This window comes from Coenobita brevimanus, chromosome 57, assembly GCF_032717465.1.
Source record: "Coenobita brevimanus isolate Jiangsu-jjx chromosome 57, ASM3271746v2, whole genome shotgun sequence".
NCBI classification, from domain to species: domain Eukaryota; kingdom Metazoa; phylum Arthropoda; class Malacostraca; order Decapoda; family Coenobitidae; genus Coenobita; species Coenobita brevimanus.
This window is the reverse complement of record NC_137010.1, coordinates 1,842,359-1,868,132: the sequence shown is the minus strand read 5'-3', so window position 1 is coordinate 1,868,132 and position 25,774 is coordinate 1,842,359. Positions and strand designations below refer to the sequence as shown.

Sequence of the window (25,774 nt, the reverse complement as noted above, 5' to 3'; positions counted from 1 at the left end):
AGATTTGAGTTAGGAAATTAGGTCACATTAGGTCAATTTAGAGAAGGTTGGAGATTTGTTAGGAAATTGTTAGGTCACGTTACGTCAAATTAGAGAAGGTTGGAGATTTGTTAGGAATTTATTAGGTCACTTTAGAGAAGATTGAGAGAGATCTGAGTTAGGAAAATGTTAGGTCGCTTTAGGTCAGGCTAGAGAAGCTGTGGGGAGTTTATGAAAGGTTAGAGGAGGTTAGAGGTCATGATTGTTAGGTTAGGAGTGGTTCATAGCTATCAAATTGTTAGGTCAGGTTAGAGGAGGGTAGAGGTCATGATTGTTAGGTCAGGAGTGGTTCATAGCTATCAAATTGTTAGGTCAGATTAGGTAAGGTGATAGAGGGTCAGGATTATAGATAAGACTTAGATTATATTAGGTTAGGTTAGATAGAAAAGTTAGAATGTCGTATTAGGTCAACTGGGGTTATACTAGGTCAGGTTAAAATAAACGAAATGGCGTTTATAGTGGATGAGGTCACATGGGGTCAGAGGGGGTAGGGTGTGGTTAGGTCATCACCCTTCCTGTATAATTCCTCCCGGGTCATCGCCACTGACTTGACCGCGGTGTAGGGACGGGCTAGGTCAGGCTGGGTCAGGTAGGTGTATGTAAGGATGAATGAAAGTATGTAAGGATGAATTAAGTGTATGTAAGGATGAATGAAAAGTGTATGTATGGATGAATAAAAGTGTATGTAAAGATGAATAAAGTTTGGATAGATTAGTAAAATAGGTAGGCTCATATCAGGGTAAGTCAGGTGAGGTTAGGTCATACAAGGTCAGGTTAAGGTAGAATCAGGTCACATTATAATTCCTTAAGATATGTGTTAATGAAGTCAAAATTTCTCACTCAAAATACCTTGCTCAAAAATTTCTCGCTTAAAATTTCGCACTCAAAAATTTCTTGTTCAAAATTTCTCACTCAAAAATTTCATGCTCAAAATTTCTCACTCAAAAATTTTCTTGCTCAAAAATTTCTTACTCAAAAATTTCTTGCTCAAAAATTTCTTGCTCAAAATTTCTTACTCAAAAATTTCTTAGTAGAATTTCTCACTCAAAAAATTCTTCCTCGATTTCCCTTGCTCAAAAAGTCTTCGGGGAAAAAAAAAAACTTAGATTTTATATATACCAAAATGAGAGGATGGAGAGTGAGAGACTGACGAGGAGAGTGTATGTGAGTGAGGTGGAGGGGGGGCGAGGGAGGGGGAGGCCAAGGATGAGATGGAGGGATGGAGTGGAGAGGTGTATATGAGAGGGGGTGTGTGGGCTGGGAGCAGGGCAGTGAAATGGTGGGGGACAGGGCGACGTGGAGGCGATTTGTTTGTGGCCACCCCGTATGGGATTAAGGCGTCTGGTAATAGATAGATAGATAGATAGAGATGTAAAGATGGTCCTAGAGTCTGAGGTCAACGTTTGGTGGGGTCATGCGAGGTCAGGGTAAAGTTATGGGGATGTTTGTGGGATGGAGGAAATAAATGAGAGAAAACGAGGAGGAGGAGAGAAAGGAGGAGGAGAAAAGAGATGGAGGAGGAAGAGGAGGAGATGGGAGAAAAGAGATGAGGAGGAGGAGAGGGGAGGGAAGAAAATGAAGAGATGGAGGAGGAGGAAGAGGAGAGGGGAGAAAATGAAGAGATGGAAGTTGAGGAGGAAGAGGAGAGGATGGAGGAAAACGAGGAGGTGGAGTAGGAGGAAGCTTGTTGCAATATATGATGTCAAATTAGGTCGTGTTAGGTCAGTGTAGGAATTATTATTATTATTATTATTATTAGTGGAAGTAGCAGTAGTAGTAGTGTAGGATTACTGTGTTGTTATTATTACTATTATTATTATTATTATTATTATTGATTGACATGTATTTGGGAATATGGAAATCTGGGGTTAAATGAGGTTAGGATAGGTCAGGTCACCGTGAATAGCATGAAGGAAGAAAGAAGGAAGGAAGGAAGATGGGAAGGAGAAGGGAAAAGATGGAAGGAAGGATGGAAGAAGGGAATACACGAGGGAGACAGAGAGATGAAAGGAAAGGAACTTGAGAAGGAAGGATGGAAGGAATTATAGAAGGAAGGAGGGAAGGATCCATGCATCTTCATAGGGTCATTTGAGGTTATGCGAGGTCAGGTTAGGTCATTAAGTATTAGAGAGAGAGAGAGATTACTGAAAAAGTTATGAAATGTAAAATTAGTAAAAGATTACCTGAGAGAGAGAGAAGAGAGATAGCTTAAAAGATAATGTCTCTCTCATCTCAACTCTCTCACTCACTCTATTTTAGGCTCATCTATGCCACTGTCCTCTTTAATGTGTAATTCTCTCTCTCTCTCTCTCTCTCTCTCTCTCTCTCTCTCTCTCTCTCACCTGTTGCCCTATCGTTACCTCATCATTCTTTCACACTCAGTGCTCTTTCTCTAATCTCTCTCTCTCTCTCTCTCTCTCTCTCTCTCTCTCTCTCCGGGTGTCTATCTATCAATGTGTTTGTATTTTTCTATCGAAGTAACTCATCTGTTTTGCTATCTATCCACCTACCTATCTATATCTATCTAACTATACCCACTTATTTATCTATGTATCTATCTGTCTATCGATCTGTCTACCTACCTGTCTATCTGTCTACTTATTTATCTACCTCTGTACCTATCTATCTGCCTATCTATCTATCAGTCTGTCTGTCTGGTGGCGCTGACTGCTTGTAGTGTGCGTGTGATCTGTCCATATGTCAGATAGCCTGTTTACTGATATCTCTCTTCTAATCTATCTGTCCTTATCAATTTATGTATCCATCTATCTACCAGTCAGTCAGTTAGTCCCTCACACACTCACTCAATCTATCTGTTTATCTGTATCTATCCATCCAACCATCCATCCATCAGTCTCTATCAGTTTATCTATCCATCTGTCTATATTCTTCTAACTCTACATCTATCTACCCGCCTACTTACCTACTTATCTGTCTATCTGTCAGTCTGTCTATCCATCCATCCATCAATCAGTCATTCATTTATTCCTTCCCCCTCACTCACTCAGTCATTCTATCCATCATTTTACCTACCTATCTATCCATCTGTCCATCCATCCATCCACCCATCCATCCTTCCTTCCTTCCATCCATCCATCCATCCATCCATCCATCCTTCCTTCCTTCCCTCCTTCCTTCCTTCCTTCCTTCCTTCCATCCATCCATCCATCCTTCCTTCCTTCCATCCATCCATCCATCAGTCAATCATTCATTCATTCATTCCCTCTCACTCAGTCATTCTATCCATCATTTTACCTATCTGTCCATCTGTCCATCCATCCATCCACGCATCCATCCTTCCTTCCATCTATCCATCCATCCATCCATCCATCACTCCCTCTCACTCACCCACTCACTCAATCTCTCCATCTGCTTACCAATCAATCTATCTATCTATCCGTCCATCAGTCATTCATTCCCTCTCACTCACTCAGTCTATCCCTCCATCCATCCATCCATCCATCCATCCTTCCTTCTTTATATCCGTCCATCAGTCAACCAATCATTTATTCCCTCTCACCCCCCCACACTCACTCACTCCATCCATCCATCTATCTCCTCACAATACATGTCCTCTCACTCCCACTCACTCAATCCATCCATCTATCTATCCACCCATCTGTCTACTTACGATACATGTCGATGGTGACGGTGGTGGTCGTGACGGCGACGGGAGCAGTGGCCGCCTTGCACGTCAGCTCGGAGTGGGCGTGGGCGCGGTTGAGTGGGCTGAGGACCAATGTATTCGCCACCACGCCCACTCCCACTCCATAGAATGAGTCGTCAATCACCGCATCCCCGAACCACCACGACACTTTGGGCGACGGACGACCTGTGGGATTACCGAGAGGGATTTGAGTGGGGTGAGAGGGATTTGAGTGGGATTTTTTGAAGTGAGAGGGATTGGAGTGGGATTTTTTGAAGTGAGGGATTTCAGTGGGATTTTTTAAGTGAGGGATTTGAATGGGATTTTGTGAAGTGAGTGGGATTTAAGAGGGATTTGAGTGGGATTTTATGAAGTGAATGGGATTTTTTGAAGTGAGGGATTTGAGTGGGATTTTTTGAAAGGGATTTGAATGGGATTATTTTAGAGGGATTCTTGAGTGGGATGGGTGGGATTTTGTGGTGGGATTTTATTGAGATTTGTGAGTGGGATTATGGGAAGTGAGAGGGTTTTGAGAGGGATTTATTAGTGTTTAGGGATTGCTGAGTGGGGTAGGTGGGATTTGTGAGTGAGTTTGTGAGTGGGGTGACCGTGATTATGAGTAAATTGAGTGCGATGAGAGGGATTTGTGCGTGAGAGGGATTTGTGAGTGGACTGAGTAGGATTTTGGATGAGTGAGAGGGATGTGAGTGGGATTTTTTGGGGGATTGGGATTTGAGCGGCGAGTGGGGTAAGTGGAGTAGAGATGAGAGGCTGAATAGTGTTTGTGTGTGTGTGTGTGTGCGTGCGTGTGTGTGTGTGTGTGTGTGTGTGAGAGAGAGAGAGAGAGAGAGAGAGAGAGAGAGAGAGAACTTGAGTGGGTTGAGAGGGCTTTGATGTCTCCGCCCCTCACAGGATGCAGCGTCATGAGGTAGATAGAGGTAGATATAAGTAAATACAACGCTGGTGGAGAGAGAGAGAGAGAGAAGGAGGGAGGGAGGGAGAGAGAGAGAGAGAGAGAGAGAGAGAGGGAGGGAGAGAGAGAGAGATGGTTTGGTCTTATGGTCTTAATGTTTAAAGATGAAATGTGCGGTTGTATGAGAGAGAGAGAGAGAGAGAGGGAGGGAGGGAGAGAGAGGGAGGAAGGGAGAGAGAGAGAGAGGGGGGGGGGCATTAAAACACAGCGGCCTTAAAACTGCCCCAAGACATAAAATATCTGTAGGTATATATACTGTCACGTGCAGGGGAGGGAGGGAGGGAGAGAGGGAGGGAGGGAGAGAAAAAGAGAGGAAAGAAAGAAGAGAGAGAGAGAGGGGGAGGGAGAGAGAGAAAAAGAGGGGAGAGAAAGAAGAGAGAGAGAAAAAGAGGGGAGAGAGAGAGAGAGAGAGAGAGGGAACGAGGAGAGGGAGGGAGAGGGAGAGAGGGAAGGAGAGGGAGGGAGAGAGAGAAAAAGAGGGAAGTGAAAGAAGAGTTAGAAGGAAGGAGAAGGGGGAGGGAGAGAGAGGGAAGGACGGGAGGGAGGGAGAAACAGGAAAGAAGGGAGAGAATGAAGAAGGAGAGGGAGGGAGGGAAGGTGGACAAGGAGGGAGAGAAAAATAAGGGACAGGGAAGGACAGGGAGGGAGGGGGGTGAGAAAAGGGAGAGGAGTGGAGGGAAGGTGAGAAAGGGGGAGAAGAGGGAGGTAAAGGGAGGAAGGGAGAAGAAGAATTAAGACTGGAGGAAAGGAGAAAGGAGGAGAGGGAGCTGAGAAGGGAGGAAAGAAAAGAGGAGGGAGGGAGGGAAGGAGAGAAGGGAAGAGGGAGGGAGGGAGGGACGGAGGTAACAAGAGAGAAGCGGAAAGTCTGTGTGAAGGAAGGGAGGGAAGGAGGAGGAGGTAAGAAGAGAGAGAGAAGAAGAGAAAGAGGGAGGGAGGGAGAAAAAGAAAGGTAGAGGGAGGAGGAGGAAGGGAGGGAGGTAAAGGAGGAAGAGAAGGAGAGGAGAGAGAGAGAGAAGGAAGAGGAGGAGAGGGACGAAAGGAGAGTAGGAAGAGGGAAGGAGAGAAATGGAGGGGAAATGGAAGAAATGAGAGAGGAAGGAAGATAGGAGAGGGAGGGAGCGAGGGTGAAAGGGAGAGAATAGATGAGAGGGAATGAAGGAAAGGGAGGAGAGAAGGGAGAAAGAAAGAAAGAGAACGATGGAAGAGATGAGAGAGAGAATGATTTATGAAGGGAGAAGGAATATGCAGCGATAGATAGAAAGATATGGATAGATAGATAGATAGAGAGAGAGAGATACAGGAGGAATAAGTAAGAAGGAAAAAGGAATGAACAATGTAGAGGAATGAAAGGAAGGAAAATTAGTCAAGGAAGAAAAAAGGAGGGAAGGAAGGAAAAAAAGGAGGGAGGGAGAGAAGTAGGAGGGAAGAGAAGGGAAGAACGAGAAAAAAAAGAGAAAGCGGAGGAAGGAGAGAGGAGGAGGAGGAGGAAGGAATAAATGAGGGAGAAAGAGAAGGAAGGAGGAAGGGAGGGATATGGAGAGGAAACTCAAGAGAGAGATACGAGGTTGGGAGAGGGAGAAAGGAAGGAGGAAGGGAAGGAAGGAAAGAGAGAAAGGAGGGAGGAAGGGAAGGGAAAGGAGGGAGGAAGGAAAGATAGGAAGGAGAAACGAAAGGAAGGGAAGGAGGAAGGAAGGAAAGATAGGAATGAAGTAGGAAGGGAAGGGAAAGGAAAGGAGGGAGGGCGGAAGGAACTGAAGGAGAGAAAGGAAGGAGAGAGGAGAGGAAGAAGGGAAGGGAGGGAAGGAAAGAGGAGGAAGGAAGGAGAAAAGAGAGGCAGGAAGGGAAGAAAAAAGGAAGCAAGGAGAGGAAGGGAGGAAAGAAAAATGGAAGGAAAGATGGAAGGAGGGAGAGAGAAAAGGGGAAAAGCAGGGAGGAAGGAAGAGGGGTAAAGAAAGAAGGAATGGAGGAAAGAAGGGAGGAGATAAGGAAGGAAGAAAGGAGACGTGGAAGCGTGGAGAGAAGGAAGGAGTGAAAGAAAGGAAGGAAAGGATGCAGGAAATGATGGATGGATGAAGGAAGGAAGGAAGGAGGAAAAAGAGGGGAAAGAGAGAGAAGAGTAAGAAAAGACAAAGAGAGAGAGGGAAGTAGGAAGAGTGGGAGGAAGCGAAAGGTCATGAGAGAGAGAGAGAGAGAGAGAGAGAGAGAGAGAGAGTTAGAGATTGAGGAAGGACAAGGAGGGAGGGAATGAGGAAGTAGGTGGAGAGAGGAGGTCAGAGGGAGAATGAAGAAGTAGGTAGAGAGAGAGAGAGAGAGAATGAGGAAGTAGGTAGGTAGGTAGGATGCATGATAATGGTGTTAATCAATATTCCTTCATAGTGCCATTGATTTCCGTGAGAGAGAGAGAGAGTGGAGGGAAAGTGTGATAGGGTGACAGTATGCAAAACAGAGACACACAATAGGAGAGAGAGAGAGAGAGAGAGAGAGAGAAATGTGACAGATAGGAAAGATAGAGGCATTAAGAAAGGAGAGAGAGATAGTGAGGTGAATCTGAGAGAGAAAGAAGGAAAGGAGGAGGTAAAGGAAGGAACGAGAGAAAAGAATGGAGAAGGGTAGGGGAGAGAGAGAGAGAGAGAAGAAAAACAAGGAACAAGGAAGAGAGGGACGAAAGAATGAGGAAGTGAGAAAGAATAACCAGGGGAGAGAGAGAGAGAGAGAGAGAGAAAGCATGGTGAATAAGAAAAAAAAACTGATAGGCAATGAAAGAAGGTGTGTGTGTGTGTGTGTGTGTGTGAGAGAGAGAGAGAGAGAGAGCAGTGCATAAAGAAATTTGTTAAACAGAGCGTTGAGAAGAGGACATGAAAAAGGAAGGATGTTGAAGGAAGGGGGGAAGGAGGTAGAAGTAAGCGAGGGAGGGAGGGAAGGCGGGAGGGAAAGGGGGAAGGAATTAGGGAGTGAGGGAAGGAAGGAAGGGTTGGCACTGAAGGAAGGAAAAAAGAAGGGAGGGAAGGAAGGAAGGAGGGAAGGGGGAAAGGTTGGCATTGAAGGAGGAAGGAAAGAAGGAGGGAGGGAGGGTTGGCAATGAAGGAGGGAGGGAGGAGGGATTGGCACTGAAGAAAGGAAGAAAGGAGGGAGGGAAGGAGAGAAGGAGGGAGGGGAGGAGAGAAGGAAGGAGGGAGAGAGGGAAGGAGGGTTGGCACGGGAGTCAGGTTGTTTTAAAGTTGTCTTAACGGAGAAGACTCCCATAGATACCCTCCCTCCCTCCCTCCCTCCCTCCTTCCCTCCCTCCCTCCTTCCTTCTCCCCCTCCTTCCCTCCCTCCTTCTCCCTTCCTTCACTACCTTCTTTACATCTTTTCTCTCCTTCTGTCTTTTATCTCCCTTCCTTGCTTCCTCCCCCCCCCTTCTCCTGCGTTCCCTCTCCTTCCCCCCTTCTTTCCTCCCTTCCTCTCTCCTCCCTCCCTCCTTTCTTCCTCATCGTTCCCCGTTCCCCCCTCCCTTCTTCCTCCTTCCCCCTCCCTCCTTCCTTTCCCCCTCCCTCCTTCCTTTCCCCACCCTCCCTCCCTCCTTTCCCCTACCTTCTTCCCCCTTCCTCCCTCCCTCTCTTCTTCTTCCCTTCCTTCTTTTTGTCTTCTTTTCCTCTCCTATGTTTTATATCCCCACTTCCTTTCTCCCTCCTTCCCTTCCTCCCTCCCTCCCTCCCCCTCCCTCCCTCCCTCCCTCTTCTATATTTCTATCTTTCCTCCCTCACCAACCTTCCACCTTTTCCTCTCTCTTCTCTCCTTTCCTCCTCCCCTCCTCCTTTGTTTCTCTCCTTCACTCCTTCCTTACCACTTCCCTCCCTCCCTCGTCCCTCTGTCTACCTTCCGTCCCATCCCCCCCCCTCTCTCTCTCTCTTTCCACTTCACCACTTCAACGAGAGAGAGAGAGAGAGAGAGAGAGAGAGAGAGAGTAATATATGGAACCGAAAAGTAAAATGAGTAAATAATTAAGGAACATAGAGAGAGAGAGAGAGAGAGAGAGAGTAAAAGAATGTGTTTACGGCTTTGCATGATGAACTGAATTAAATGTTGTTATCGACTCCGCTTCAAGTGAGATAGCTCTAACTCTCTCTCTCTCTCTCTCTCTCTCTCTCTCTCTCTCTCTCTCTCTCTCTCTCTCTCATTTAGCTTCCTGCAGGCCTTATCTGAGTTATGCCTCTTGCTCTCTGTCTCTCTCTGTCACTGTATCTCTCTTGCTCTGTCTCTCTCTCTCTGGCTGTCTGCTGGCTGGCTCTCTCTGTCTCCCCGTCTGTCTGTCTGTCTGTCTCTCTGGCTTTTTCTCTCTAAGTCCTCTCTATCCTTGACCGTTTGGCTGTCTATCTCCGTCTCTGTCTGTCTGTGTTCGCTTCTGTCTACATGTGTTTCAATTTGTCTTCTGTCTGTCTATGTTTTTGTCTGTGTGTCTGTCTCTCCCTTATCTCCTCCTCTCTCCCTCCTTCTCTCCTCCTCTTTCCTCCCTTCTCTCCTCCTCTTTCCTCCCTTCTCCCTCATTTTCCTCCCCATCTCTCCCTTTCCCTCCCTATATTTCTCCCTTCACCCCGATTGGTCAGCGATTAAAGAGACGGCGGGCTCTGATTGGTCGAGAGGATTGATGCGCGCCCTCCCATTGGCTGTCGCGGTGATGACGTGGCTCCGCAGTGATGACGTGGCCGCCCCTGATTGGCTCCCGTAGTGATGACGCGGCCCCGCATTGATGACGTGGCCGCCTCTGATTGGCTGGTTTGCGCGGCGTGTTGCTTACTTGTTGGGTCGCGTTTTTTTTTTCCTGTTTTACGTGTTTATTGGGTGTTTTTTTGTTTTATGGGTGTTTTATGGAGTTTTGTTTGTGTTTTAATGGGTGTGCTGTGTTTTATTATGGTTTTCTGGGCTTTGGTGTGTGTGTGTGTGTGTGTGTGTGTGTGTGTGTGATTTTTCTCTGTGTCCGTCTGTCTGTCTCCAACTTCCTGTCTGAACATTCTCTCTCTCTCTCTCTCTCTCTCTCTCTCTCTCTCTCTCTCACACACACACACACACACACACACACACACACACACACACACACACCTTCTTTGTCCCTCCCCTCATTCCACACCATCAGAATCTGTCCAAAGTTATGTCGTTTGGGTTACATTTATTTTTTTAGAGCTAGCTTTAATTTGCTTCACCCGAATATTAGAGCTGGTTTTAACTTTCTTTAATTTTCTCTCAGTTGGATGATTTTATCGTGTTTGGTGAATTTTAGAGCTAGCTTTAATTCTCTCTCTTTAATTTTCTTTCAGTTTGGTTTATTCTCTCGTATTTTTTGTGGATTTTAGAGCTAGCTTTAACTTTCTTTAATTTTCTGTCAGTTTGGGTATTATTTGTAGATTATTTTGGTGAATTCTAGAGCTAGCTTTAACTTACTTTCTTTAATTTTCTTTCAGCTTAGGATTTGCTTAAGAAAATTCGTAAGTCTTGTATGTTTTTGTTTTTTTTTTTCGTTTTTTTTTGTCATTAATTTTTTTCATGTATTTCGTAATTTTTTTTTTTTTTGTTTATTAATTTTTCTTATCCATTTGTTTTTTAATTTTATTTTTTTTTATTTTTCTTCATTGTCAATTCTTTCCTTTATTTCATCACTTTGTCTTTATTTTCTGTTTTCCTTAGTTTTGTTCCTCCTCCTCCTCGTCCTTGACTCTTCCTCCTCCTTCTCCTCTTTCTCGTCCTCCTCCTCTTTCTCGTTGTCGTCGTCGTCGTCCTCCTCCTCCTCCTCTTTCTCGTCCTCGTCCTCCTCCTCCTCTTTGACTCTTCCTCATTCTTCTTCTCCTCTCCCTCTTTTCACATCTTCCTTTCACTTCCGCCTCTATTTTTTCCTCTTTCCCCTTGTTCGCCTCCCTTCTCTTTCCTGTTTCCTTTGCTCTCTTCCTCCCTCCCTCCCTCCCTCCATCCTTCTTCACTTCCATCCATCCATCCATCCTTCCATCCATCCGTCCTTCCTTCCTACCTTCCTTCCTTCCATCCTTCCATCCATCCATCCATCCTTCCATCCATCCATCCGTCCTTCCTTCCTACCTTCCTTCCTTCCATCCATCTCTCCATCCATCCATCCATCCATCCATCCTTTTTCCCATACTGATTTATTTCCATATAACTCAATAGGTTCCCGTATCAAACGCATATTGAAAGGAATCTGATCAAAATGTATATCTATCTGGCTATCTATCTGTCTATCTAAGTTTATATCTATCCACCAACTTAACTATCTATTAAGTGCCTATCTGTATCTTTTTTTTTTCTGTCTATCTGTTTTTGTCCTTGTGTATCTATCGAGTTATCTGTCTAACACTGTCTATTTTCCAGTCTATTTATCCATGTCTGTCGTCTCTGTCTGTCTGTCTGTTAGTTTCTCGTAATTATCGTTCATTTTCCTCATTCTCTCTCTCTCTCTCTCTCTCTCTCTCTCTCTCTCTCTCCATCCCTTTTTTTCCATCTCTCATCATTTCTATCTTCCCTACTTCTCTCTGCCTCTCCTCCCCTCCCTCCCTCTCCTTCTCTCCCTCCCTCCCTCCCACCTCATTCTTCTTGATAAGTACTCTTTCTCCCTCCCTCCCCCTTCTTTTTTTCCTCCCTCCCTCCCTCCCTCTCACATTCCTTTTGATCCCATCGTCTCTCTCTCTCTCTCTCTCTCTCTCTCTCTAATCTTCATCATTCTTTCTTGCTCTTCTCTCCCTTTCTCCCTCCCACATTCCTCCTTCTCCCTCCTTTATCTTCATCCTTCTTTCCTCCCTAATTTCTCTCTCCCTGCTTTCCCTCCCTTCCCCTCTTCCTCCTCCACTTTTAATCTCCTCCCTTCCTCCCTCTCCCTCTTTCCCCATTTCTGTAGCTCCCTTCCTCCCTCTTCCTCCCTTCTCTCAATTTTCTCCCTTTCTCCCTCAATTTTCTCCCTTTCTCCCACATCCTTTCTCTCCATCTATCTCCGTCCCCCCCTTTCCACATTCATCCTATCTCCTCCATCTTCCTCCCTCCCTCCTCCTCTCCAGCATCCCTCCATCTCCCTTCCTTCTTTCTCTCCCTCTCCCTCATCATCGCCCTTTCCCCCTCACTCCCTTCATGACACCCCCCATCTCCCTTCCCCTCTTCCTCTCCCTATCTTCATCCCATCTCTCACCATCTCTCTCTCTCTCCATCCCATCTTGCCCATCTCACCATCTTGTCCTCCCTGTCCCTTTCTCTCCCTCTCTCTCTCTCTCTCTCTCCATCCCATCTTGCCCTCCCTCTCCCTCCCTCCCTGGCGGCCATTACAGGAACACACAATATTATTTTCTCGGTTAAGTTGACAAATTTCCTCTTAACGTTGGCCTGAGATATTGCGATCGGAGGGAGGGAGGGAGGGGAGGGGAGGGGAGGGGAGGGGAGGGGAGGGAGGGAGTTAAGTTGAAGAGGAGGGAGATAAGTAGGTGAGAGGGAGGGGAGGGAGGGGTAGGGAAGGAGGGAGGGAGTGAAGTTGAAGAGGAGGGAGATAAGTAGGTGAGAGGGAGAGGAGGGAGGGAGGGAGGGAGTTGAAGATATGGGGGGGAGGGAGTATAAAGGAAAGCAGACAGCAACAGTCCTTCAGTCCTTTCAAGTGGCTGTCTAAACTAGTCTATCAGTTAAAGACAAGGATAGTCAACCAGGAATCCCCCCCCCAACCCTCAGACGAAGCCGGCAGGAAATAGTGAGAAGGACCACCAAGAAGGATAGGGAAATCGTCAGGGAAATTTTATTGGATAGAGGGAAAGGAAATTTAACTGTCTTGCTAAATTGAGAGAGAGAGGGAAGGAAGGAGGAAGAAAGGGTGAGAGGTGAGGCAAGGAGGGAAGGAAGAGGACGGAGGGAGGGAGGGAGGGAGAGATGGAGATACATAGGCGAGGAGAGGAGGAATCAAGAGTAATGTGAGAGAGAGAGAGAGAGAGAGAGAGAGAGAGAGAGACTCCCCCCGGTAGAATTTTTATCGAAGCTACACTCACTTTTGACACCCACTGTGGAAAGAACAGGGTGTGGCGAAAGTTTGTGTGTGGGTGGGTGGGTTTGTAGGAGGGTGGGTGGTTGGGTTTGTGTGTGTGTGGGTGGGTGGGTTTGTAGAAGGGTGGGTGGGTTTATAGGTGGGTGGGTTTGTTGGTGGATGGGTGGGTTTGTAGGAGGGTGGGTGGGTTTGTGGGAGGGCTTGTTGGTGGATGGGTGGGTTTGTAGGAGGGTGGGTGGGTTTATGGGAGGGCTTGTGGGTGGGAGGGTGGGTGGGTTTTTATTATGGTGGTTTAAATGGCCGCCAAACACGCTCCAGTAGGATGGGAGAAAGTTGCGTTTTTATTTTTTTTATTTTTTTGTTCTTTTTCATTTTGTAAAGGAATGAGAGGGAGGGGGGTTGGTATTATTATTATTATTATTATTATTATTTTTATTGAGAGGTGGGGTTAAGAGACATTGGAGGGATTTTGGGGGGGGGCGTGGGAAAATTTTAGGGGGCGTGGGAAATTTTAGGGGGGTGGGAAAATTTTAGGGGGCGTGGGAAATTTTTTGGGGGCTTGGGAAAATTTTAGGGGACGTGGGGAAATTTTGGGGGGCGTGGGAAAATTTTTGGGGGGCGTGGGAAAATTTTGGGGGGCGTGGGAAAATTTTGGGAGGCGTGGGAAAATTTTGGGAGGCGTGGGAAAATTTTAGGGGGGCGTGGGAAAGTTTGAGAGAGAGAGAAGCTTTTATCACCTTACGGTAGATGTGTTTTTATGGGGGGGGGGTGAATGGACGAGAGAGAGAGAGAGAGAGAGGAGAAGAATTATAAACTGGGAAGAAATAATTGTTGATATTATTATTATTATTATTATTATTAGGCTGTTATTATTAGTAGTAGTATTGTTATCGGTTGTAGTAATAGTAGGAGGAGAAGAGTAGAGAGAGAGAGAGAGAGAGTATTATGATCACACAGGCAAGAGCGGCCGTATCATTTTAGACCATATAAAAAGCAAGGAAAAAATCTCTTTATGAATATTATAGAGAATATTATAGGCGTGGTGTTATAGGTGAGAGTTTAGTGAAAAAAATATTGTTTATATTAAGGCTGATCTTGCAAAAATGGTGTAAATTATTATTATTATTATTATTGATTATATGGTTATTAGTGTTTTTATTATTATTATTATTATCATCATCATCATCATCATCTATTGCCAGACGCCTTATTCCTGTACGGGGTGGCCACAAACAAATCGCCTCCATGTCGCCCTGTCCCCCGCCATTTCACTGCCTTGCTCCCAGCTCACACCCCCCTCTCGCATATACCTCTCCACTCCATCCCTCCATCTCGTTGCCTTTGGTTCCTTCTTCCTCACATAAAAAATCTCATCCTCGGCCTCCCCCTCCCTCTCCCCCACCTCCACCTCACTCACATACACTCTCCTCGTCAGTCTCTCACCCTCCATCCTCTCCACGTAGCCAAATAATATAGTAAATAATAATAATAATAATAGTAATAATAGTGATGGTGTTCGAAGTAATAATAATAATAATAATAATAATAATAATAATAAATTATTTAGCAAACAGCCAACATCAACCAAACCCCACAGACGAGAATTGTGAGCATGTGGGAGTGTGGGAAGATTTTTATGGGTGTGGGAGAATTTTGGTTGTGAGCGAGCGTGGGAAAAAGTAATCCGGCTGGTGGAGTTTTGCCTGTACATATTGTGAGGGTAGGCACTGATGGAGGTAGGAAGGTAGGCTGGTAGGTAGGGAGGGTGGTAGAGGCATAATGAGGCTCGATAGAAGATTGGATATTGGTAGTTAGGCAGGTAAATGGACAGGTAGACAGGTAGGTAGGTAGGTAGATGGAGTGGGTAGGTAAGTAGGTGTATGGGGTGGGTAGGTAGGTAGGTAAGTAGGTAGGTAGATGGTGTGGGTAGGTTGGTAGGTGGGGTGGGTAGTAGGTAGGTAGAGAGGAGGGGAGAGAAGTATGAAAGCATGTAGTGTGACAGGTAAAAGGAGAGATGGAAGTAGAGTGAAGAAGGATGAGGTAGTGTAAGTAGGCAGGTAGGTAGACAAGGAAGTGGGTAGGGGATTATGGAAGTAGGTAGGTAGGCAGAGAGTTAGCGAATGATATAAGGAAGTGGAAGAGCAGGGAAGGAGGAAGTGAAGGAAGCTGGCAGGACGGAAGGATGGAAAGAAGGAAGGAAGGAGAGGAGAGGAGCAGGCAGGGAGAGATAGACAGTAGAGGGGGAAGGAAGGAGGGAGATCGGAAGAGTGGTAAGTAGATGGGTAGGTAGGTAGGTAAATACTATAGGTGATCGGAATAAAGAAAGTTTGATAGGAAAGGAGATAGGTAAGAGAGAGAGAGAGGAATGTGACATACAAAAGCGAACAAGTAGGGAGAGAGGGGAGGGAGGGAGGGAGAGAAGGAAGGGAGAGGAGGGAAGGATGAGAGGAAGGAAGGAGGGAAGTTTAGTTTGCTGAGTAGAGAGAAAGGGAGAGAGGGGAGGGATAGAGAGAGAGAGAGGTCAGTAACAAATGACTTATAGCATCCTTAGAAGTAGGTAGCAGGAAGGAAGGAAGGAAAGAAAGGAGGGAGGGAGGGAAAGAAGGAAGAAAGGATAGAGGGAGGGAGTGGACGAAAGAAGGAAGGAAGACAGGAAAGAAGGGAGGGAGGGAACGAAAGAAGGAAGAAAGGATAGAAGGAGGAATGGGACGAAAAAAGAAGGAAGGAGGGAAGGAGGGCGAAAGAAGGAAGAAGTGAGGGAAGGAAGGAATATGAAATAAAGGAGGAAGAAGAAGCGGGGAAATGGAACCTTGACCTCTAACCCCTTGACCTCTGACCTTGACCTTTGACCCCTTGACCTCTGACCTCTTGACCTTTGACCCCTTGACCTCTGACCTCTTGACCTTTGACCCCTTGACCTCTGACCTCTTGACCTTTGACCCTTGACCCCTGGCTATAGAACTTTGATATTTTACATAATTTGAAGCATTTGTAATTTTTTTTTAATGTAATCAATAGTTTCTTGTCATTTATTCACGGATTGGGAAGGGGTGGATTTTTTTTTTAATTATTTTTTTATCCATTAATTTTGCTTTATTGATTTTTATTTTTATTTATATTATTTTATTTTACTTTTATTTTTATTTTATTGAATTTTTCTTTATTGATTTTTTTTCATTATTTTTCTTTTTCTTTATTAATTTTACTTTGGCTTCATATTTGTATCATTTTTACCTTCATTTATTCGCTTTATCAGTTTATCTCTATGTCTGTATCTAATGTATCTATTTATTTGTCTGTCTATCTGTCTACATCTATATTTTTGCTGTAAGTACTTTTCTTTTGAGTCTTCCTTTGATTTGTTTATTAGTATATGGGTTCCTTCCTTCCCTCCTTCCGTCCGTCCCTCCTTCCTTCTTCCCTTCCTTCTTCCATTCATTCATTTCGTCATTCTTTACTTCCTTCTTTCATTCATTTCGTCATTCCTTCCTTCTGTCACTCCTTTCCTTCCCTCCTTCCTTCTTTCCTTCCCTCCTTCCTTCCTTCCTTCCCTCCTTCCTTCCTTCCTTCCTTTTATTCCTTCCATCATTCCTTCAGGTCAGGTGCGGGTAAGGGGATGGGTCTGTTATGATGTGGCAGGGGTAAACCAGCTCTGCTGTCGGGCCCTGCTGCGGATGTCACTGATTGCATTGCGCAGTTGACCCTTGTGCGGTGTGGTGCGGTGAGGATCTGTCCGTTCTCCCCTTGGGGCTAAGATGTGAATGAATGTGTTTGAATGGATGAGTAAATGGGGAGTGTGTCGTCCTGTCTCGGCTACCTCCCTTTCCTTGGGGGAAGCAGCCTAGGTATATAGATAGATAGATAGATCATTCCTTCCTTCCCTCCCTCCTTTTATTCCTTCCATCATTCCTTCCTTCCCTCCCTCCTTTTATTCCTTCCATCATTCCTTCCTTCCCTCCCTTCCTTCCTTTCTCCCTTCCTTCCTTCCTTCCTTTCACTCCTTCCTTCCTTCCTTTCATTCCTTCCATCATTCCTTCCTTCCCTTCCTTCCTTCCTTCGCGTGTGTAATCGTCCAATGATAAATATTTTTGGAAGACAGTCGAGGTTAATTTTCCGAGTATTGTGTGTGTGTGTGTGTGTGTGTGTGTGTGTGTGTGTGTGTGTGTGTGTGTGTGAGTGTGTGTGTGTGTGTGTGTGTGTGTGTGTGTGTGTGTGTGTGTGTGTGTGCGCGCCTCAGGACATGTCAAGACTCCTCCTATCATGCCTCGCCACAGACAGCCAGAGGGTAGGCAGGCAGGCAGGCAGAGGGAGGCAGGAGATAGGCAGGGAGTAGGCAGCTAGAGGGAGGCAGGGAGATAGATAGAAAGGGAGGGAGGCAGGGAGATAGATAGAAAGGGAGGGAGGCAGGGAGATAGATAGAAGGGAAGGCAGGGAGAGAGAGAAGAGAGGGAGAGAGAACGTGAATGAGAAACAGTGAATGAGAGGGAGGGAGGGGGAGGAAGGGAGGGAGGGAGGGGGGAGGCATGACCATTCATATTCAGTGATAAACAAGTATGTGTTTACCTCTTCACACAGAGAGAGAGAGAGAGAGAGGGAGGGAGGGGGGAGGGTTATTGTGCTATTGTGATTTGAAAGAGAGAGAGGGGGGGGGGGAAGTGTAGGAAGTGAGAGAGAGAGGATAGTAAGGGGGGAAGTGTAGGAAGTGAGAGAGAGAGGATAGTAAGGGGGGAAGTGTAGGAAGTGAGAGAGAGAGAGAGAGAGAGAGAGAGAGAGAGAGAGGAAAGTCAGAAGATAAAATATGGGATGGGGTTGGTATTGAAAGATGGGAGGGAGGGGAGGAAGGAGGGAGGGAGGGAGGGAGGAAGGAGAGAGGGAGGGAGGGAGGAAATTCATAAAGGTAACATATGTGATGGGGAAAAGAGGAAGGAGAGTATGAAGGAGGAAGGATTGAAGGAAGGAAGGAAGGAGGGAAGGAAAGATGGAAGGAAGATAAGGAAAAGGGATGGTAGAGAAGAGTGAAGGAAAAGAAGGAAAGAATGAAGGAAGAATTTGAAGGAGGAAGGAAAGAAGGAAGAGAGACAATACAAAAATTTAAGAAATGAAGGAGAAATAGAGATAAGAGGAAAAGCTATTTCTCTCTCTCTCTCTCTCTCACACACACACACACACACACACACACACACACACACACACACACACACACACACACACACACACAAACAGACGGACAGACAGGGACGCTATTGACAGCTCAGACACATCAAAGAGAGAGAGAGAGAGAGAGAGAGAGAATACTTCACTCCCTCGCTTTATCTGATGTTATCGTTTTGTTTACCTCTCTCTCTCTCTCTCTCTCTCTCTCTCTCTCTCTCTCTCTCATTTATTCGTAGTCAACGCACCTACCAACACTTCCAGCACAACCAACATTCCTACCAACACTACCAACATTCCTACCAACACTACCCACATTCCTACCAACACTACCAACATTCCTACCACAATTCCCAACTACCAACATTCCTACCATCATCCATGCCAACTCTGTCTCGTCTTTCACCTTATCGTGTGTGTGTATGTGTGTGTGTGTGTGTGTGTGTACGTTTGCCAAAATAAACACTGTGTCTCATGTGTCTGTGTATGTTTTGTGTGTGTATGTATGTATACACGTACAGTATGTATGTATATATGTATGCAGTGTATGCCCGTAGTTATATACATGAATGTGTGTATGTTTGTATTTGTGCTATATTTGTGTAAATGTGTGTATTATAGAGTAACTACCGGTATGATTCTCTCTCTCTCTCTCTCTCTCACACACACACACACACACACACACACACACACACACACACACATATGAACGTATGAATGTATATCTATCTGTCTCTATCTATCAGTCAATCTATCTATCTATCTGTCTATTCAGGACTCTACTAACACAATTTCTTCCACCCACACAGGTAAGACAAGGAAGCGAGCTCACCTGAAGACACTAAGTAAGTAAGTCCTTAATTAACCCTTCCGTTTTACCTGTTGGATTTGTTACCTATGCAAAAAGACAAAGGAAAGGTGAAAAATATAAGGTGGATATTGACAACTTCTATTTTAAGACCATGATTTCTTTTTATATCCGAAAATGAAAATAAGGGAGGCTATGGATTCACCCCTGTTTGTTTATTTTTTTGCTTGTTTGTCTGTAGGCGGGATATCTCAAAAAGTTGCGATCGGAATGCAGTGATATTTGGTGGATGTGTGGGCAATGGGTCAAGGAAGAGGTGATTAGATTTTGAGATGGATTGGGATACGGGTGCGGATATAAACCGTACTTGTTGGTGGCGTGGACGGAGGTATGCATTCTGTGAGTTTATTTTTGGAGCTTCACCAGGATCGGCTTTGTTCGTCTGTCTCTCACTTTTTCCCTTCTTGTTAATGATTGTTTAATATACTTTTTTCATGTTTTTTTTAAATTTGTGTACGCCTGTTTTATTTTTTTCTCGTTCGTTCATTTATTTTTTTCTTTTCATTTTCCCATCCTTCACTCACGCCTTTCCTTCCTTTTCTTCCTTCCTTCCTTCCTTCCTTCCCTCAGTCATTCATACATCAACTCATGCATCACTCCTTCCCTCCGTCCTTCTTTCCTTCCTACCTTCTTTCTTTTATTCCATCCATCCATCCATCCTTCCCTCCTTCCCTCCTTCCTTCCGTCCACCATTCCCTCCCTTCCTTCCTTTATTCCTTCCATCCATCTTCCCTCCCTTCCTTCCTTTAATTCCATCCTTCCATCCATCCATCATCCTTCCTTCCTTCTTTGTTTCATTTCCTCCCTCCCTCCCTTCCCTCCATCATCCATCACAATAAAAATAATTGTACCCACATCAATTAAAGTTAATAAATAAAGAAATTATTTTAGATTTAATAAAGGAACTTGATAAAAAATAAAATAAGATCTTTTTAAATGAATATATTTTGGTTATTAAAGATACGAAAAGGCCTTATTACCTGCCTAAATGAAAGATAGCTCTCTCTCTCTCTCTCTCTCTCTCTCTCTCTCTCTCTCTCTCTCTCTCGCTAGTTAACTCAGCGCTATGATTCAGCCAAATGAATGTGTTGGCTCGAGTAATGTTGGTAGTTGTGGTAGGAATGTTGGTAGGTGTGGTTGGAATGTTGGTAGTTGTGGTAGGATTGGGATGGTGGTAGTTGTGCTGGCGATGATGGTGGTAGTTGTGGTAGGAATATTGGTAGTTGTGGTAGGAATGTTGGTAGTTGTGGTAGGAATATTGGTAGTTGTGGTAGGAATGTTGGTAGTTGTAGTAATGATGGTAGTTGTGGTAGGATTGTAGGTAGTTGCGGTAGTAATGTTGGTAGTTATGGTAGGAATGTTGGTAGTTGCGGTAGTAGTATTGATAGTTGTGGTAGGAATGTTGGTAGTTGTGGTAGTAATGTTGGTAGTTGCGGTAGTATTATTGATAGTTGTGGTAGGAATGTTGGTAGTTGTGGTAGCGTGCCTGAGAGCTACCAACATCGGGTAGTGGTGGTAGTTTATGTCTGTTCCTCTCTCTCATTACAACACCCCCCCTCCTTCCCTCCTTCACTCCTCCCCTGGTTACTGAAGGAGAAGGCAAGGAAGGAAGGTCGGTAGGTAGATAGGTAGGAAGGAAGGAAGGTAGGTAGGTATTAGGTAGGTAGGTAGGAAGGAATGTAGGCAGGTAGGGAAGTAGGTAGGTAAGAGGATGGGAAGGAATCAAAGTAAGGGAAGGAGGAAGGAAAGGGAAGAAGGAAGGAGGGTAGATAGGTAGAGAAAATAATGAAGGAAGGAAAGTAGAGAGGGGGAAGGAATGAGGAAGAAGGAAGGGAGAGGGAGCAATGAAGGATGGAGGGAAGGCAGGCGGAGAAAGTGAATGAAGGACGAAGGATGGAGAGAAGGAATTAAGAAGGGAGAGGGAAAAATGAAGGGAAGTGGGAAGAAGGAAAAGATAGAGAGATGTTTGTGTGTGTGAGAGAGAGAGAGAGCGAGGAAGTCAACAATTGATTATCCTTACTACTTATGTTTTCTCCTTCCCTCCCTCCTTCCTCCTCCTCCATCTCTCATCTTCCTCTCTTCCCATTTCCTTTCAGATTCATTTCTTCTGTGGACTCTCTCTCTCTCTCTCTCTCTCTCTCTCTCTCTCTCTCTCTCTCTCTCTCTCTCCTTCTCTCCTTCCTTCCTCCCTTCCTTCCCTCCCTCCCTCCTTCAGAATATCGGTGCTGAAAACATCATCTCTCTTGGGGAAGTCACCTGCTCCCTCCCTCCCTCCCTCCCTCCCTTTCCTTCTTTCCTCCCTCCTCCTTTCCTCCTTCCCTCCCTCTCTCCTCCCTCTCTCCTCTAGGCTCCATCAATTCTTTCCTTCCTTTCCTCTCCCCTCTCTTCCTTCTTCCCTCCCTCCTTCCTCCTCGCCTTCGTTCCTCCTTCCCTAATCTCTCTCCCTCCTTCCTCCTTCCTTCCTCCTCAGCTGCTGCCAAATCTCTCTCTCTCTCTCTCTCTCTCTCTCTCTCTCTCTCTCTCTCTCTCTCTCAGTCATACATTCTGAGAACATATCTTTACTTTGATATAACCACAATGAGGGGTATATTAGTGAAGGAAGGAAGAAGGAAGGAGGGAGGGAGAGAAGGAAGGAAAGAAGGAGGGAGAGAAGGAAGGAAGGAGATTTTGACACAGGATTTTTAAATAATCGAATAGTAAAATATATATATATATATATATATATATATATATATATATATATATAGAGAGAGAGAGAGAGAGAGAGAGAGAGAGAGAGAGAGAGAGTAGGGTAGATAGTCATTGGTATTTCTGATAGATTGATAGATAGACTGCCTGATCATTGATAAATAGATCGATAGATAGAAACAGGTAGACATGGACGCTTACATGAGATAGATTGATAGGTAGGTAGGTAGGTAGATAGATAGATAGATCGATAGATAGGTAGACAGGTGGATATATCACCACAACTACCACCGTTACCACCACCTGCACTACCACCATTACCACCACTATCACAACTACCACCATAACTATCACAACCACCACCACCTCCATCATTATTCCCACAATTACCACCACCACCATCATTACTACTACTACAACTACCACCACCATCAATACTACCACAACTACCACCACCACAATTACTACCCCAACTACCACCACCACCACCATTACTACCACAACTACCACCGTTAGCCCCAAATACCACTATCAACCACAACTACCACCACCACCATTACTACCACAACTACCACCACCATTACCACCACAACTACCACAACTATCGCCCTTTAATCAAAGCTCCTTTACACGAGTGAGTAGGAAGGAAGGAGGGAGGGAGGGAAGGAAGGAAGGAAGGAGGGAGGGAGAGAGGGAGGGAAGGAAGGATGGAGGGAGGGAAGGAAGATAATAGTACTGTATAAGAAAATATAATGGAGGAAAAATGAAAGACGGAGGGAAGGAAGGATGGATGGCTGGAAGGAGGGAAGGAAGTACAAGAAGCAGTATTGTCGAAGGAAGAGGTGAAGGAGGAGGAGGAACAAGAAGAGGAGGAGGGAGGAGGAGAAAAGGAAGTAACAAGGGAAGAAAAAGCGAAAGATTAAACTCTCTCTCTCTCTCTCTCTCTCTCAGGGGTATAGGAGTAGGTTAATGATAGATAATAGATGAACACTATGACATTATTGAAGGAGGGAGGGAGAGAAGGAAGGAAAGAAGGATAGGGGTAAAGATAGGAAGAAGGAGGGAGGGAAGGAAGGAAGGATAGGGGTAAAGGTAGGAAGAAGGAGGGAGGGAAAGAAAGAAGGGAGAATAATAATGTAGAGAGAAAGAAGAGCTGAGAGAGAGAGAGTTCCCTGTTCTGTTTTTAGTAAAGTAATAATATTGTTTTTCTTTACTTCCTGCCTCATGTTTCCCTCTCTCTCTCACACACACACACACACACACACACACACACACACACACACACACCTCCCAGCATTTATGTCTTCAAATATCCCTGCCTCACCCCTGCCTAACCCTGTTTCTCGCTGCCTCCCCTGCCTGACTCGTCCTCCCTCTCTCTCTCTCTCCCCCTTGCCTCCCTCTGCCTCCCCCTCCCTTTCCCTTGCCTCACCCTTCCAGACTCTTCCTCTCCCCTGCCTCTCCCTGCCTTCCTCTCCCCTGCCTCTCCCTTGCCTCCCTCTGCCTGTCCCTGCCTCCCTCTGCCTCTCCCTGCCTCCCTCGGGCGCACTTACGGCCGTGTACCGAAGTGAGGTATAAATCTGTTTCTGTCGGGAGGGTCTGGTAGGTAGGTAGGGAGGTAGGTAGGGAGTGGAAAGGTAGGTAGGTATTTAGGTAAGTAGGTAGGTCGGTAGGTAGATAGACAGAGAGGGAGGGAAGGAGGTAGGTAGATAGGGAGGGAGGGAGAAAGTGAAAAGGAGATAACAGGAAGACAGGATATAAGAGAGAGAGAGAGAGAGGCAGGCCAGTGGTGATATTTCTCTCATAAATGGTCTTTTTTGTTGTGTAAGAGAGAGAGAGAGAGAGGGAGGGAGGGAGCGAGCGAGGGAGGGAAACAGAAGGGAAGAGTGGATGGGAGAGAGAATAAGACACCCGTCTCTCTCTCTCTCTCTCTCTCTCTCTCACACACACACACACACACACACGCCCTGGACAAGTCAAGGTGTCGTTAATAAATGACTCTTCTTTATCAGGTTAATTATCTCGATATTCAAGTAATTAGCTCACTCCGCCTCTCATTACCTCTTTAGGACTCTCTCTCTCTCTCTCTCTCTCTCTCTCTCTCTGTTCTTTTCGGAAATTATTTGGATTTTTCTTTATATATCGTTCCATTTCATATTGTTTCGATCTGTTTCATATTGCTTCGATCGCGTTTCCAGGCTTGTGCGTATGTTTCATGTGTTGGAGAGGACGTGGAGTGTTTCATAATGTTTCGTTCGTGGTTTTCTGTTCGTTTCGTATTCGTTCACTGTTCTTTTTTTTCTTATGTTTTCTAAGGTTTTTCATAAAGTTTCGTTCATGCACCTCCCCCCTCCCTCATTATCTCTTTATTGCCCCATTGTCCTCTACTCATTAACTCTCTCTCTCTCTCTCTCTCTCTCTCTCTCTCTCTCTCTCTCTCTCTCTCCGCGAAGTGCTAGAGTTGTTCCCACGACGAGAGGGTAAAGAGAAACTTAAGGTGCTAATCTTCGTCTCTTCTAATCACACAGGTAAACTCAGGTGTGTTCAGGTGGAAGAATTTTGAAGTAATTTACGAGAAGGGAACATGCTAAACGTCTCAGTTTTTTAGGTTTGTCATAATGTTTCGTTCATCTGTTGGGGTTTTCATAATGTTTCGTTCAGCTCGCTTTTTTTTTTTTTTTTTCCCGCCCTGGAGGGACTTGGGGAAGGGTATTGTTTTCGCTCAGTTTGTCTTCCTGTTTTGTCTGTTAACTTTACGCGATAACTACCGGTACTGGTGCGATGTTGACTATAATTACAGGATGATGGGCTGTGACCTTTTGATCAACAGATTCAATTTTGGGCCAAATTAGCCCCCCCCCAACTCAAAAAAAGAAAAAAAAAAAACGGGGACTGGTAAAAATCGTGTTTACGCCATGACTCCTTTCAAATTCGTCACAGCGACATGATACCCAAACCTAAAGGTGCATCTTTCAAATCTGCATCCTATAACACGCCTCATTACATCAGGGGGTCACACACACCCCAGTTAGAGGTAGGGGGGTCAGTGTCAGGTGGGTCGGGCCCAAAATTTCAAATGGGCATAAAATCGTCAGTTTTCACCCGATTTACTCCAAATTTGATATGTGACATCTTTGACTAGATATCCTGTTGCGTTTATGTCAGCACTAAAATGACTGCCGGGGACGGGTTTGCTCGGCCTTGACACCGCTTCTTGTTTGCTAATGGTTCGTCCAGTTTGTATCATTTTCGTCTATTTTCATAATTCGTTTACTTCTTGAGGGTTTCGTAGTTTTGTTTCGTTCAGTTGTGAGAATTTTTCGTTCGCTTGATAAGGTTTCGCTCAGTTATCCTTTTCCATAATGTTTCGTTCACGTGCACGTTGTTTCGTTCACCTTCACCTGAGTCACTACACCTGGCTCATTAACCGGGTCTTCATTGTTTAGTCAGTTTCAGTTTGTTTCGTTCACGTTTCTTTTTATAGAGGGGGAGTTTCCGGGCTGCCTTGGGAGTTGAATAGGTGTTTTTCATATTGTTTCGTTCACGTGTTTTTGTCTCATTTGGCTTCGCATTTTTTCTGTTTCGCTCGGCGTGTGTGTGTGTGTGTGTGTGTGTGTGTGTGTGTGTTTTATAATTGTCAGTTATATATGGCTTGTTGCACCCTTTCTCTCTCTCTCTCTCTCTCTCTCTCTCTCTCTCTAATGGTCAGTTACATGTGGCTTGTTGTACCCCTCCCGCCCCCCCCTCTCTCTCTCTCTCTCTCTCTCTCTCTCTCAGCACATATCATCGTTACAAAAAACGTAATAGAAATAATAAGTCACTACAAGAAAGATGTTAAGTAACGTCTCACCGTTACTAAAAACACAAAAATACCCAAAAATACGAAACAAAAAGTACAAAAAAATTAATAGGATAAATCACTAAAAGGAAAATGTTGCGTAACCTCATAAAAAAGGCAACTTTCCCAATTTGGTCTTAGTGTTAAAAAGTTTCGTCTCGTTTGCACAATGTTTCGTTCAGTTTCATAATGGACAAAAATGAAATTGTAGTTTTTCATTTTGTTTCGTTCACTTTTGACCCTCGTCTGATTTTTTTGTTTATTTTAATTTTGTTTCGTTCACTCTACCCTCCAGACTTAATGCGTTGTTTCAGTTTGCTTCGTTCACCTCCATTTCTGTTATTACTCGTGTTTTATAATTCCTTTCCAAAATTTATCGTCCATTGTCTTTTTGTATCGTTCACTAACAATTATTAACAGCTTTTTCTCACGATTTCACTTTTCGTTAACTGCAATTACTACATTAATTTTTTAAGCTGTTTCTTTTTATTTCGTTCACTTCCATAATTATTTGCCTTGAGTTCAGGATTTCCTTCACTAATATTGTCATAATGTTCACTCGTCTGTTTCATTTT

At 44.9% G+C, this 25,774-nt stretch overlaps 1 protein-coding gene across 1 annotated transcript in view; it reads right to left on the bottom strand.

Annotated features, from left to right (window-relative positions):
- LOC145402180 (uncharacterized) overlaps nt 1-25,774 on the bottom strand; it is a 145,200-nt gene that overhangs the window by 66,656 nt on the left and 52,770 nt on the right. Inside the window, exon 5 of the mRNA XM_080274296.1 lies at nt 3,671-3,871. Coding sequence (XP_080130422.1) covers nt 3,671-3,871 — 201 coding nt within the window. The remainder of the gene's footprint in view (nt 1-3,670; nt 3,872-25,774) is intronic.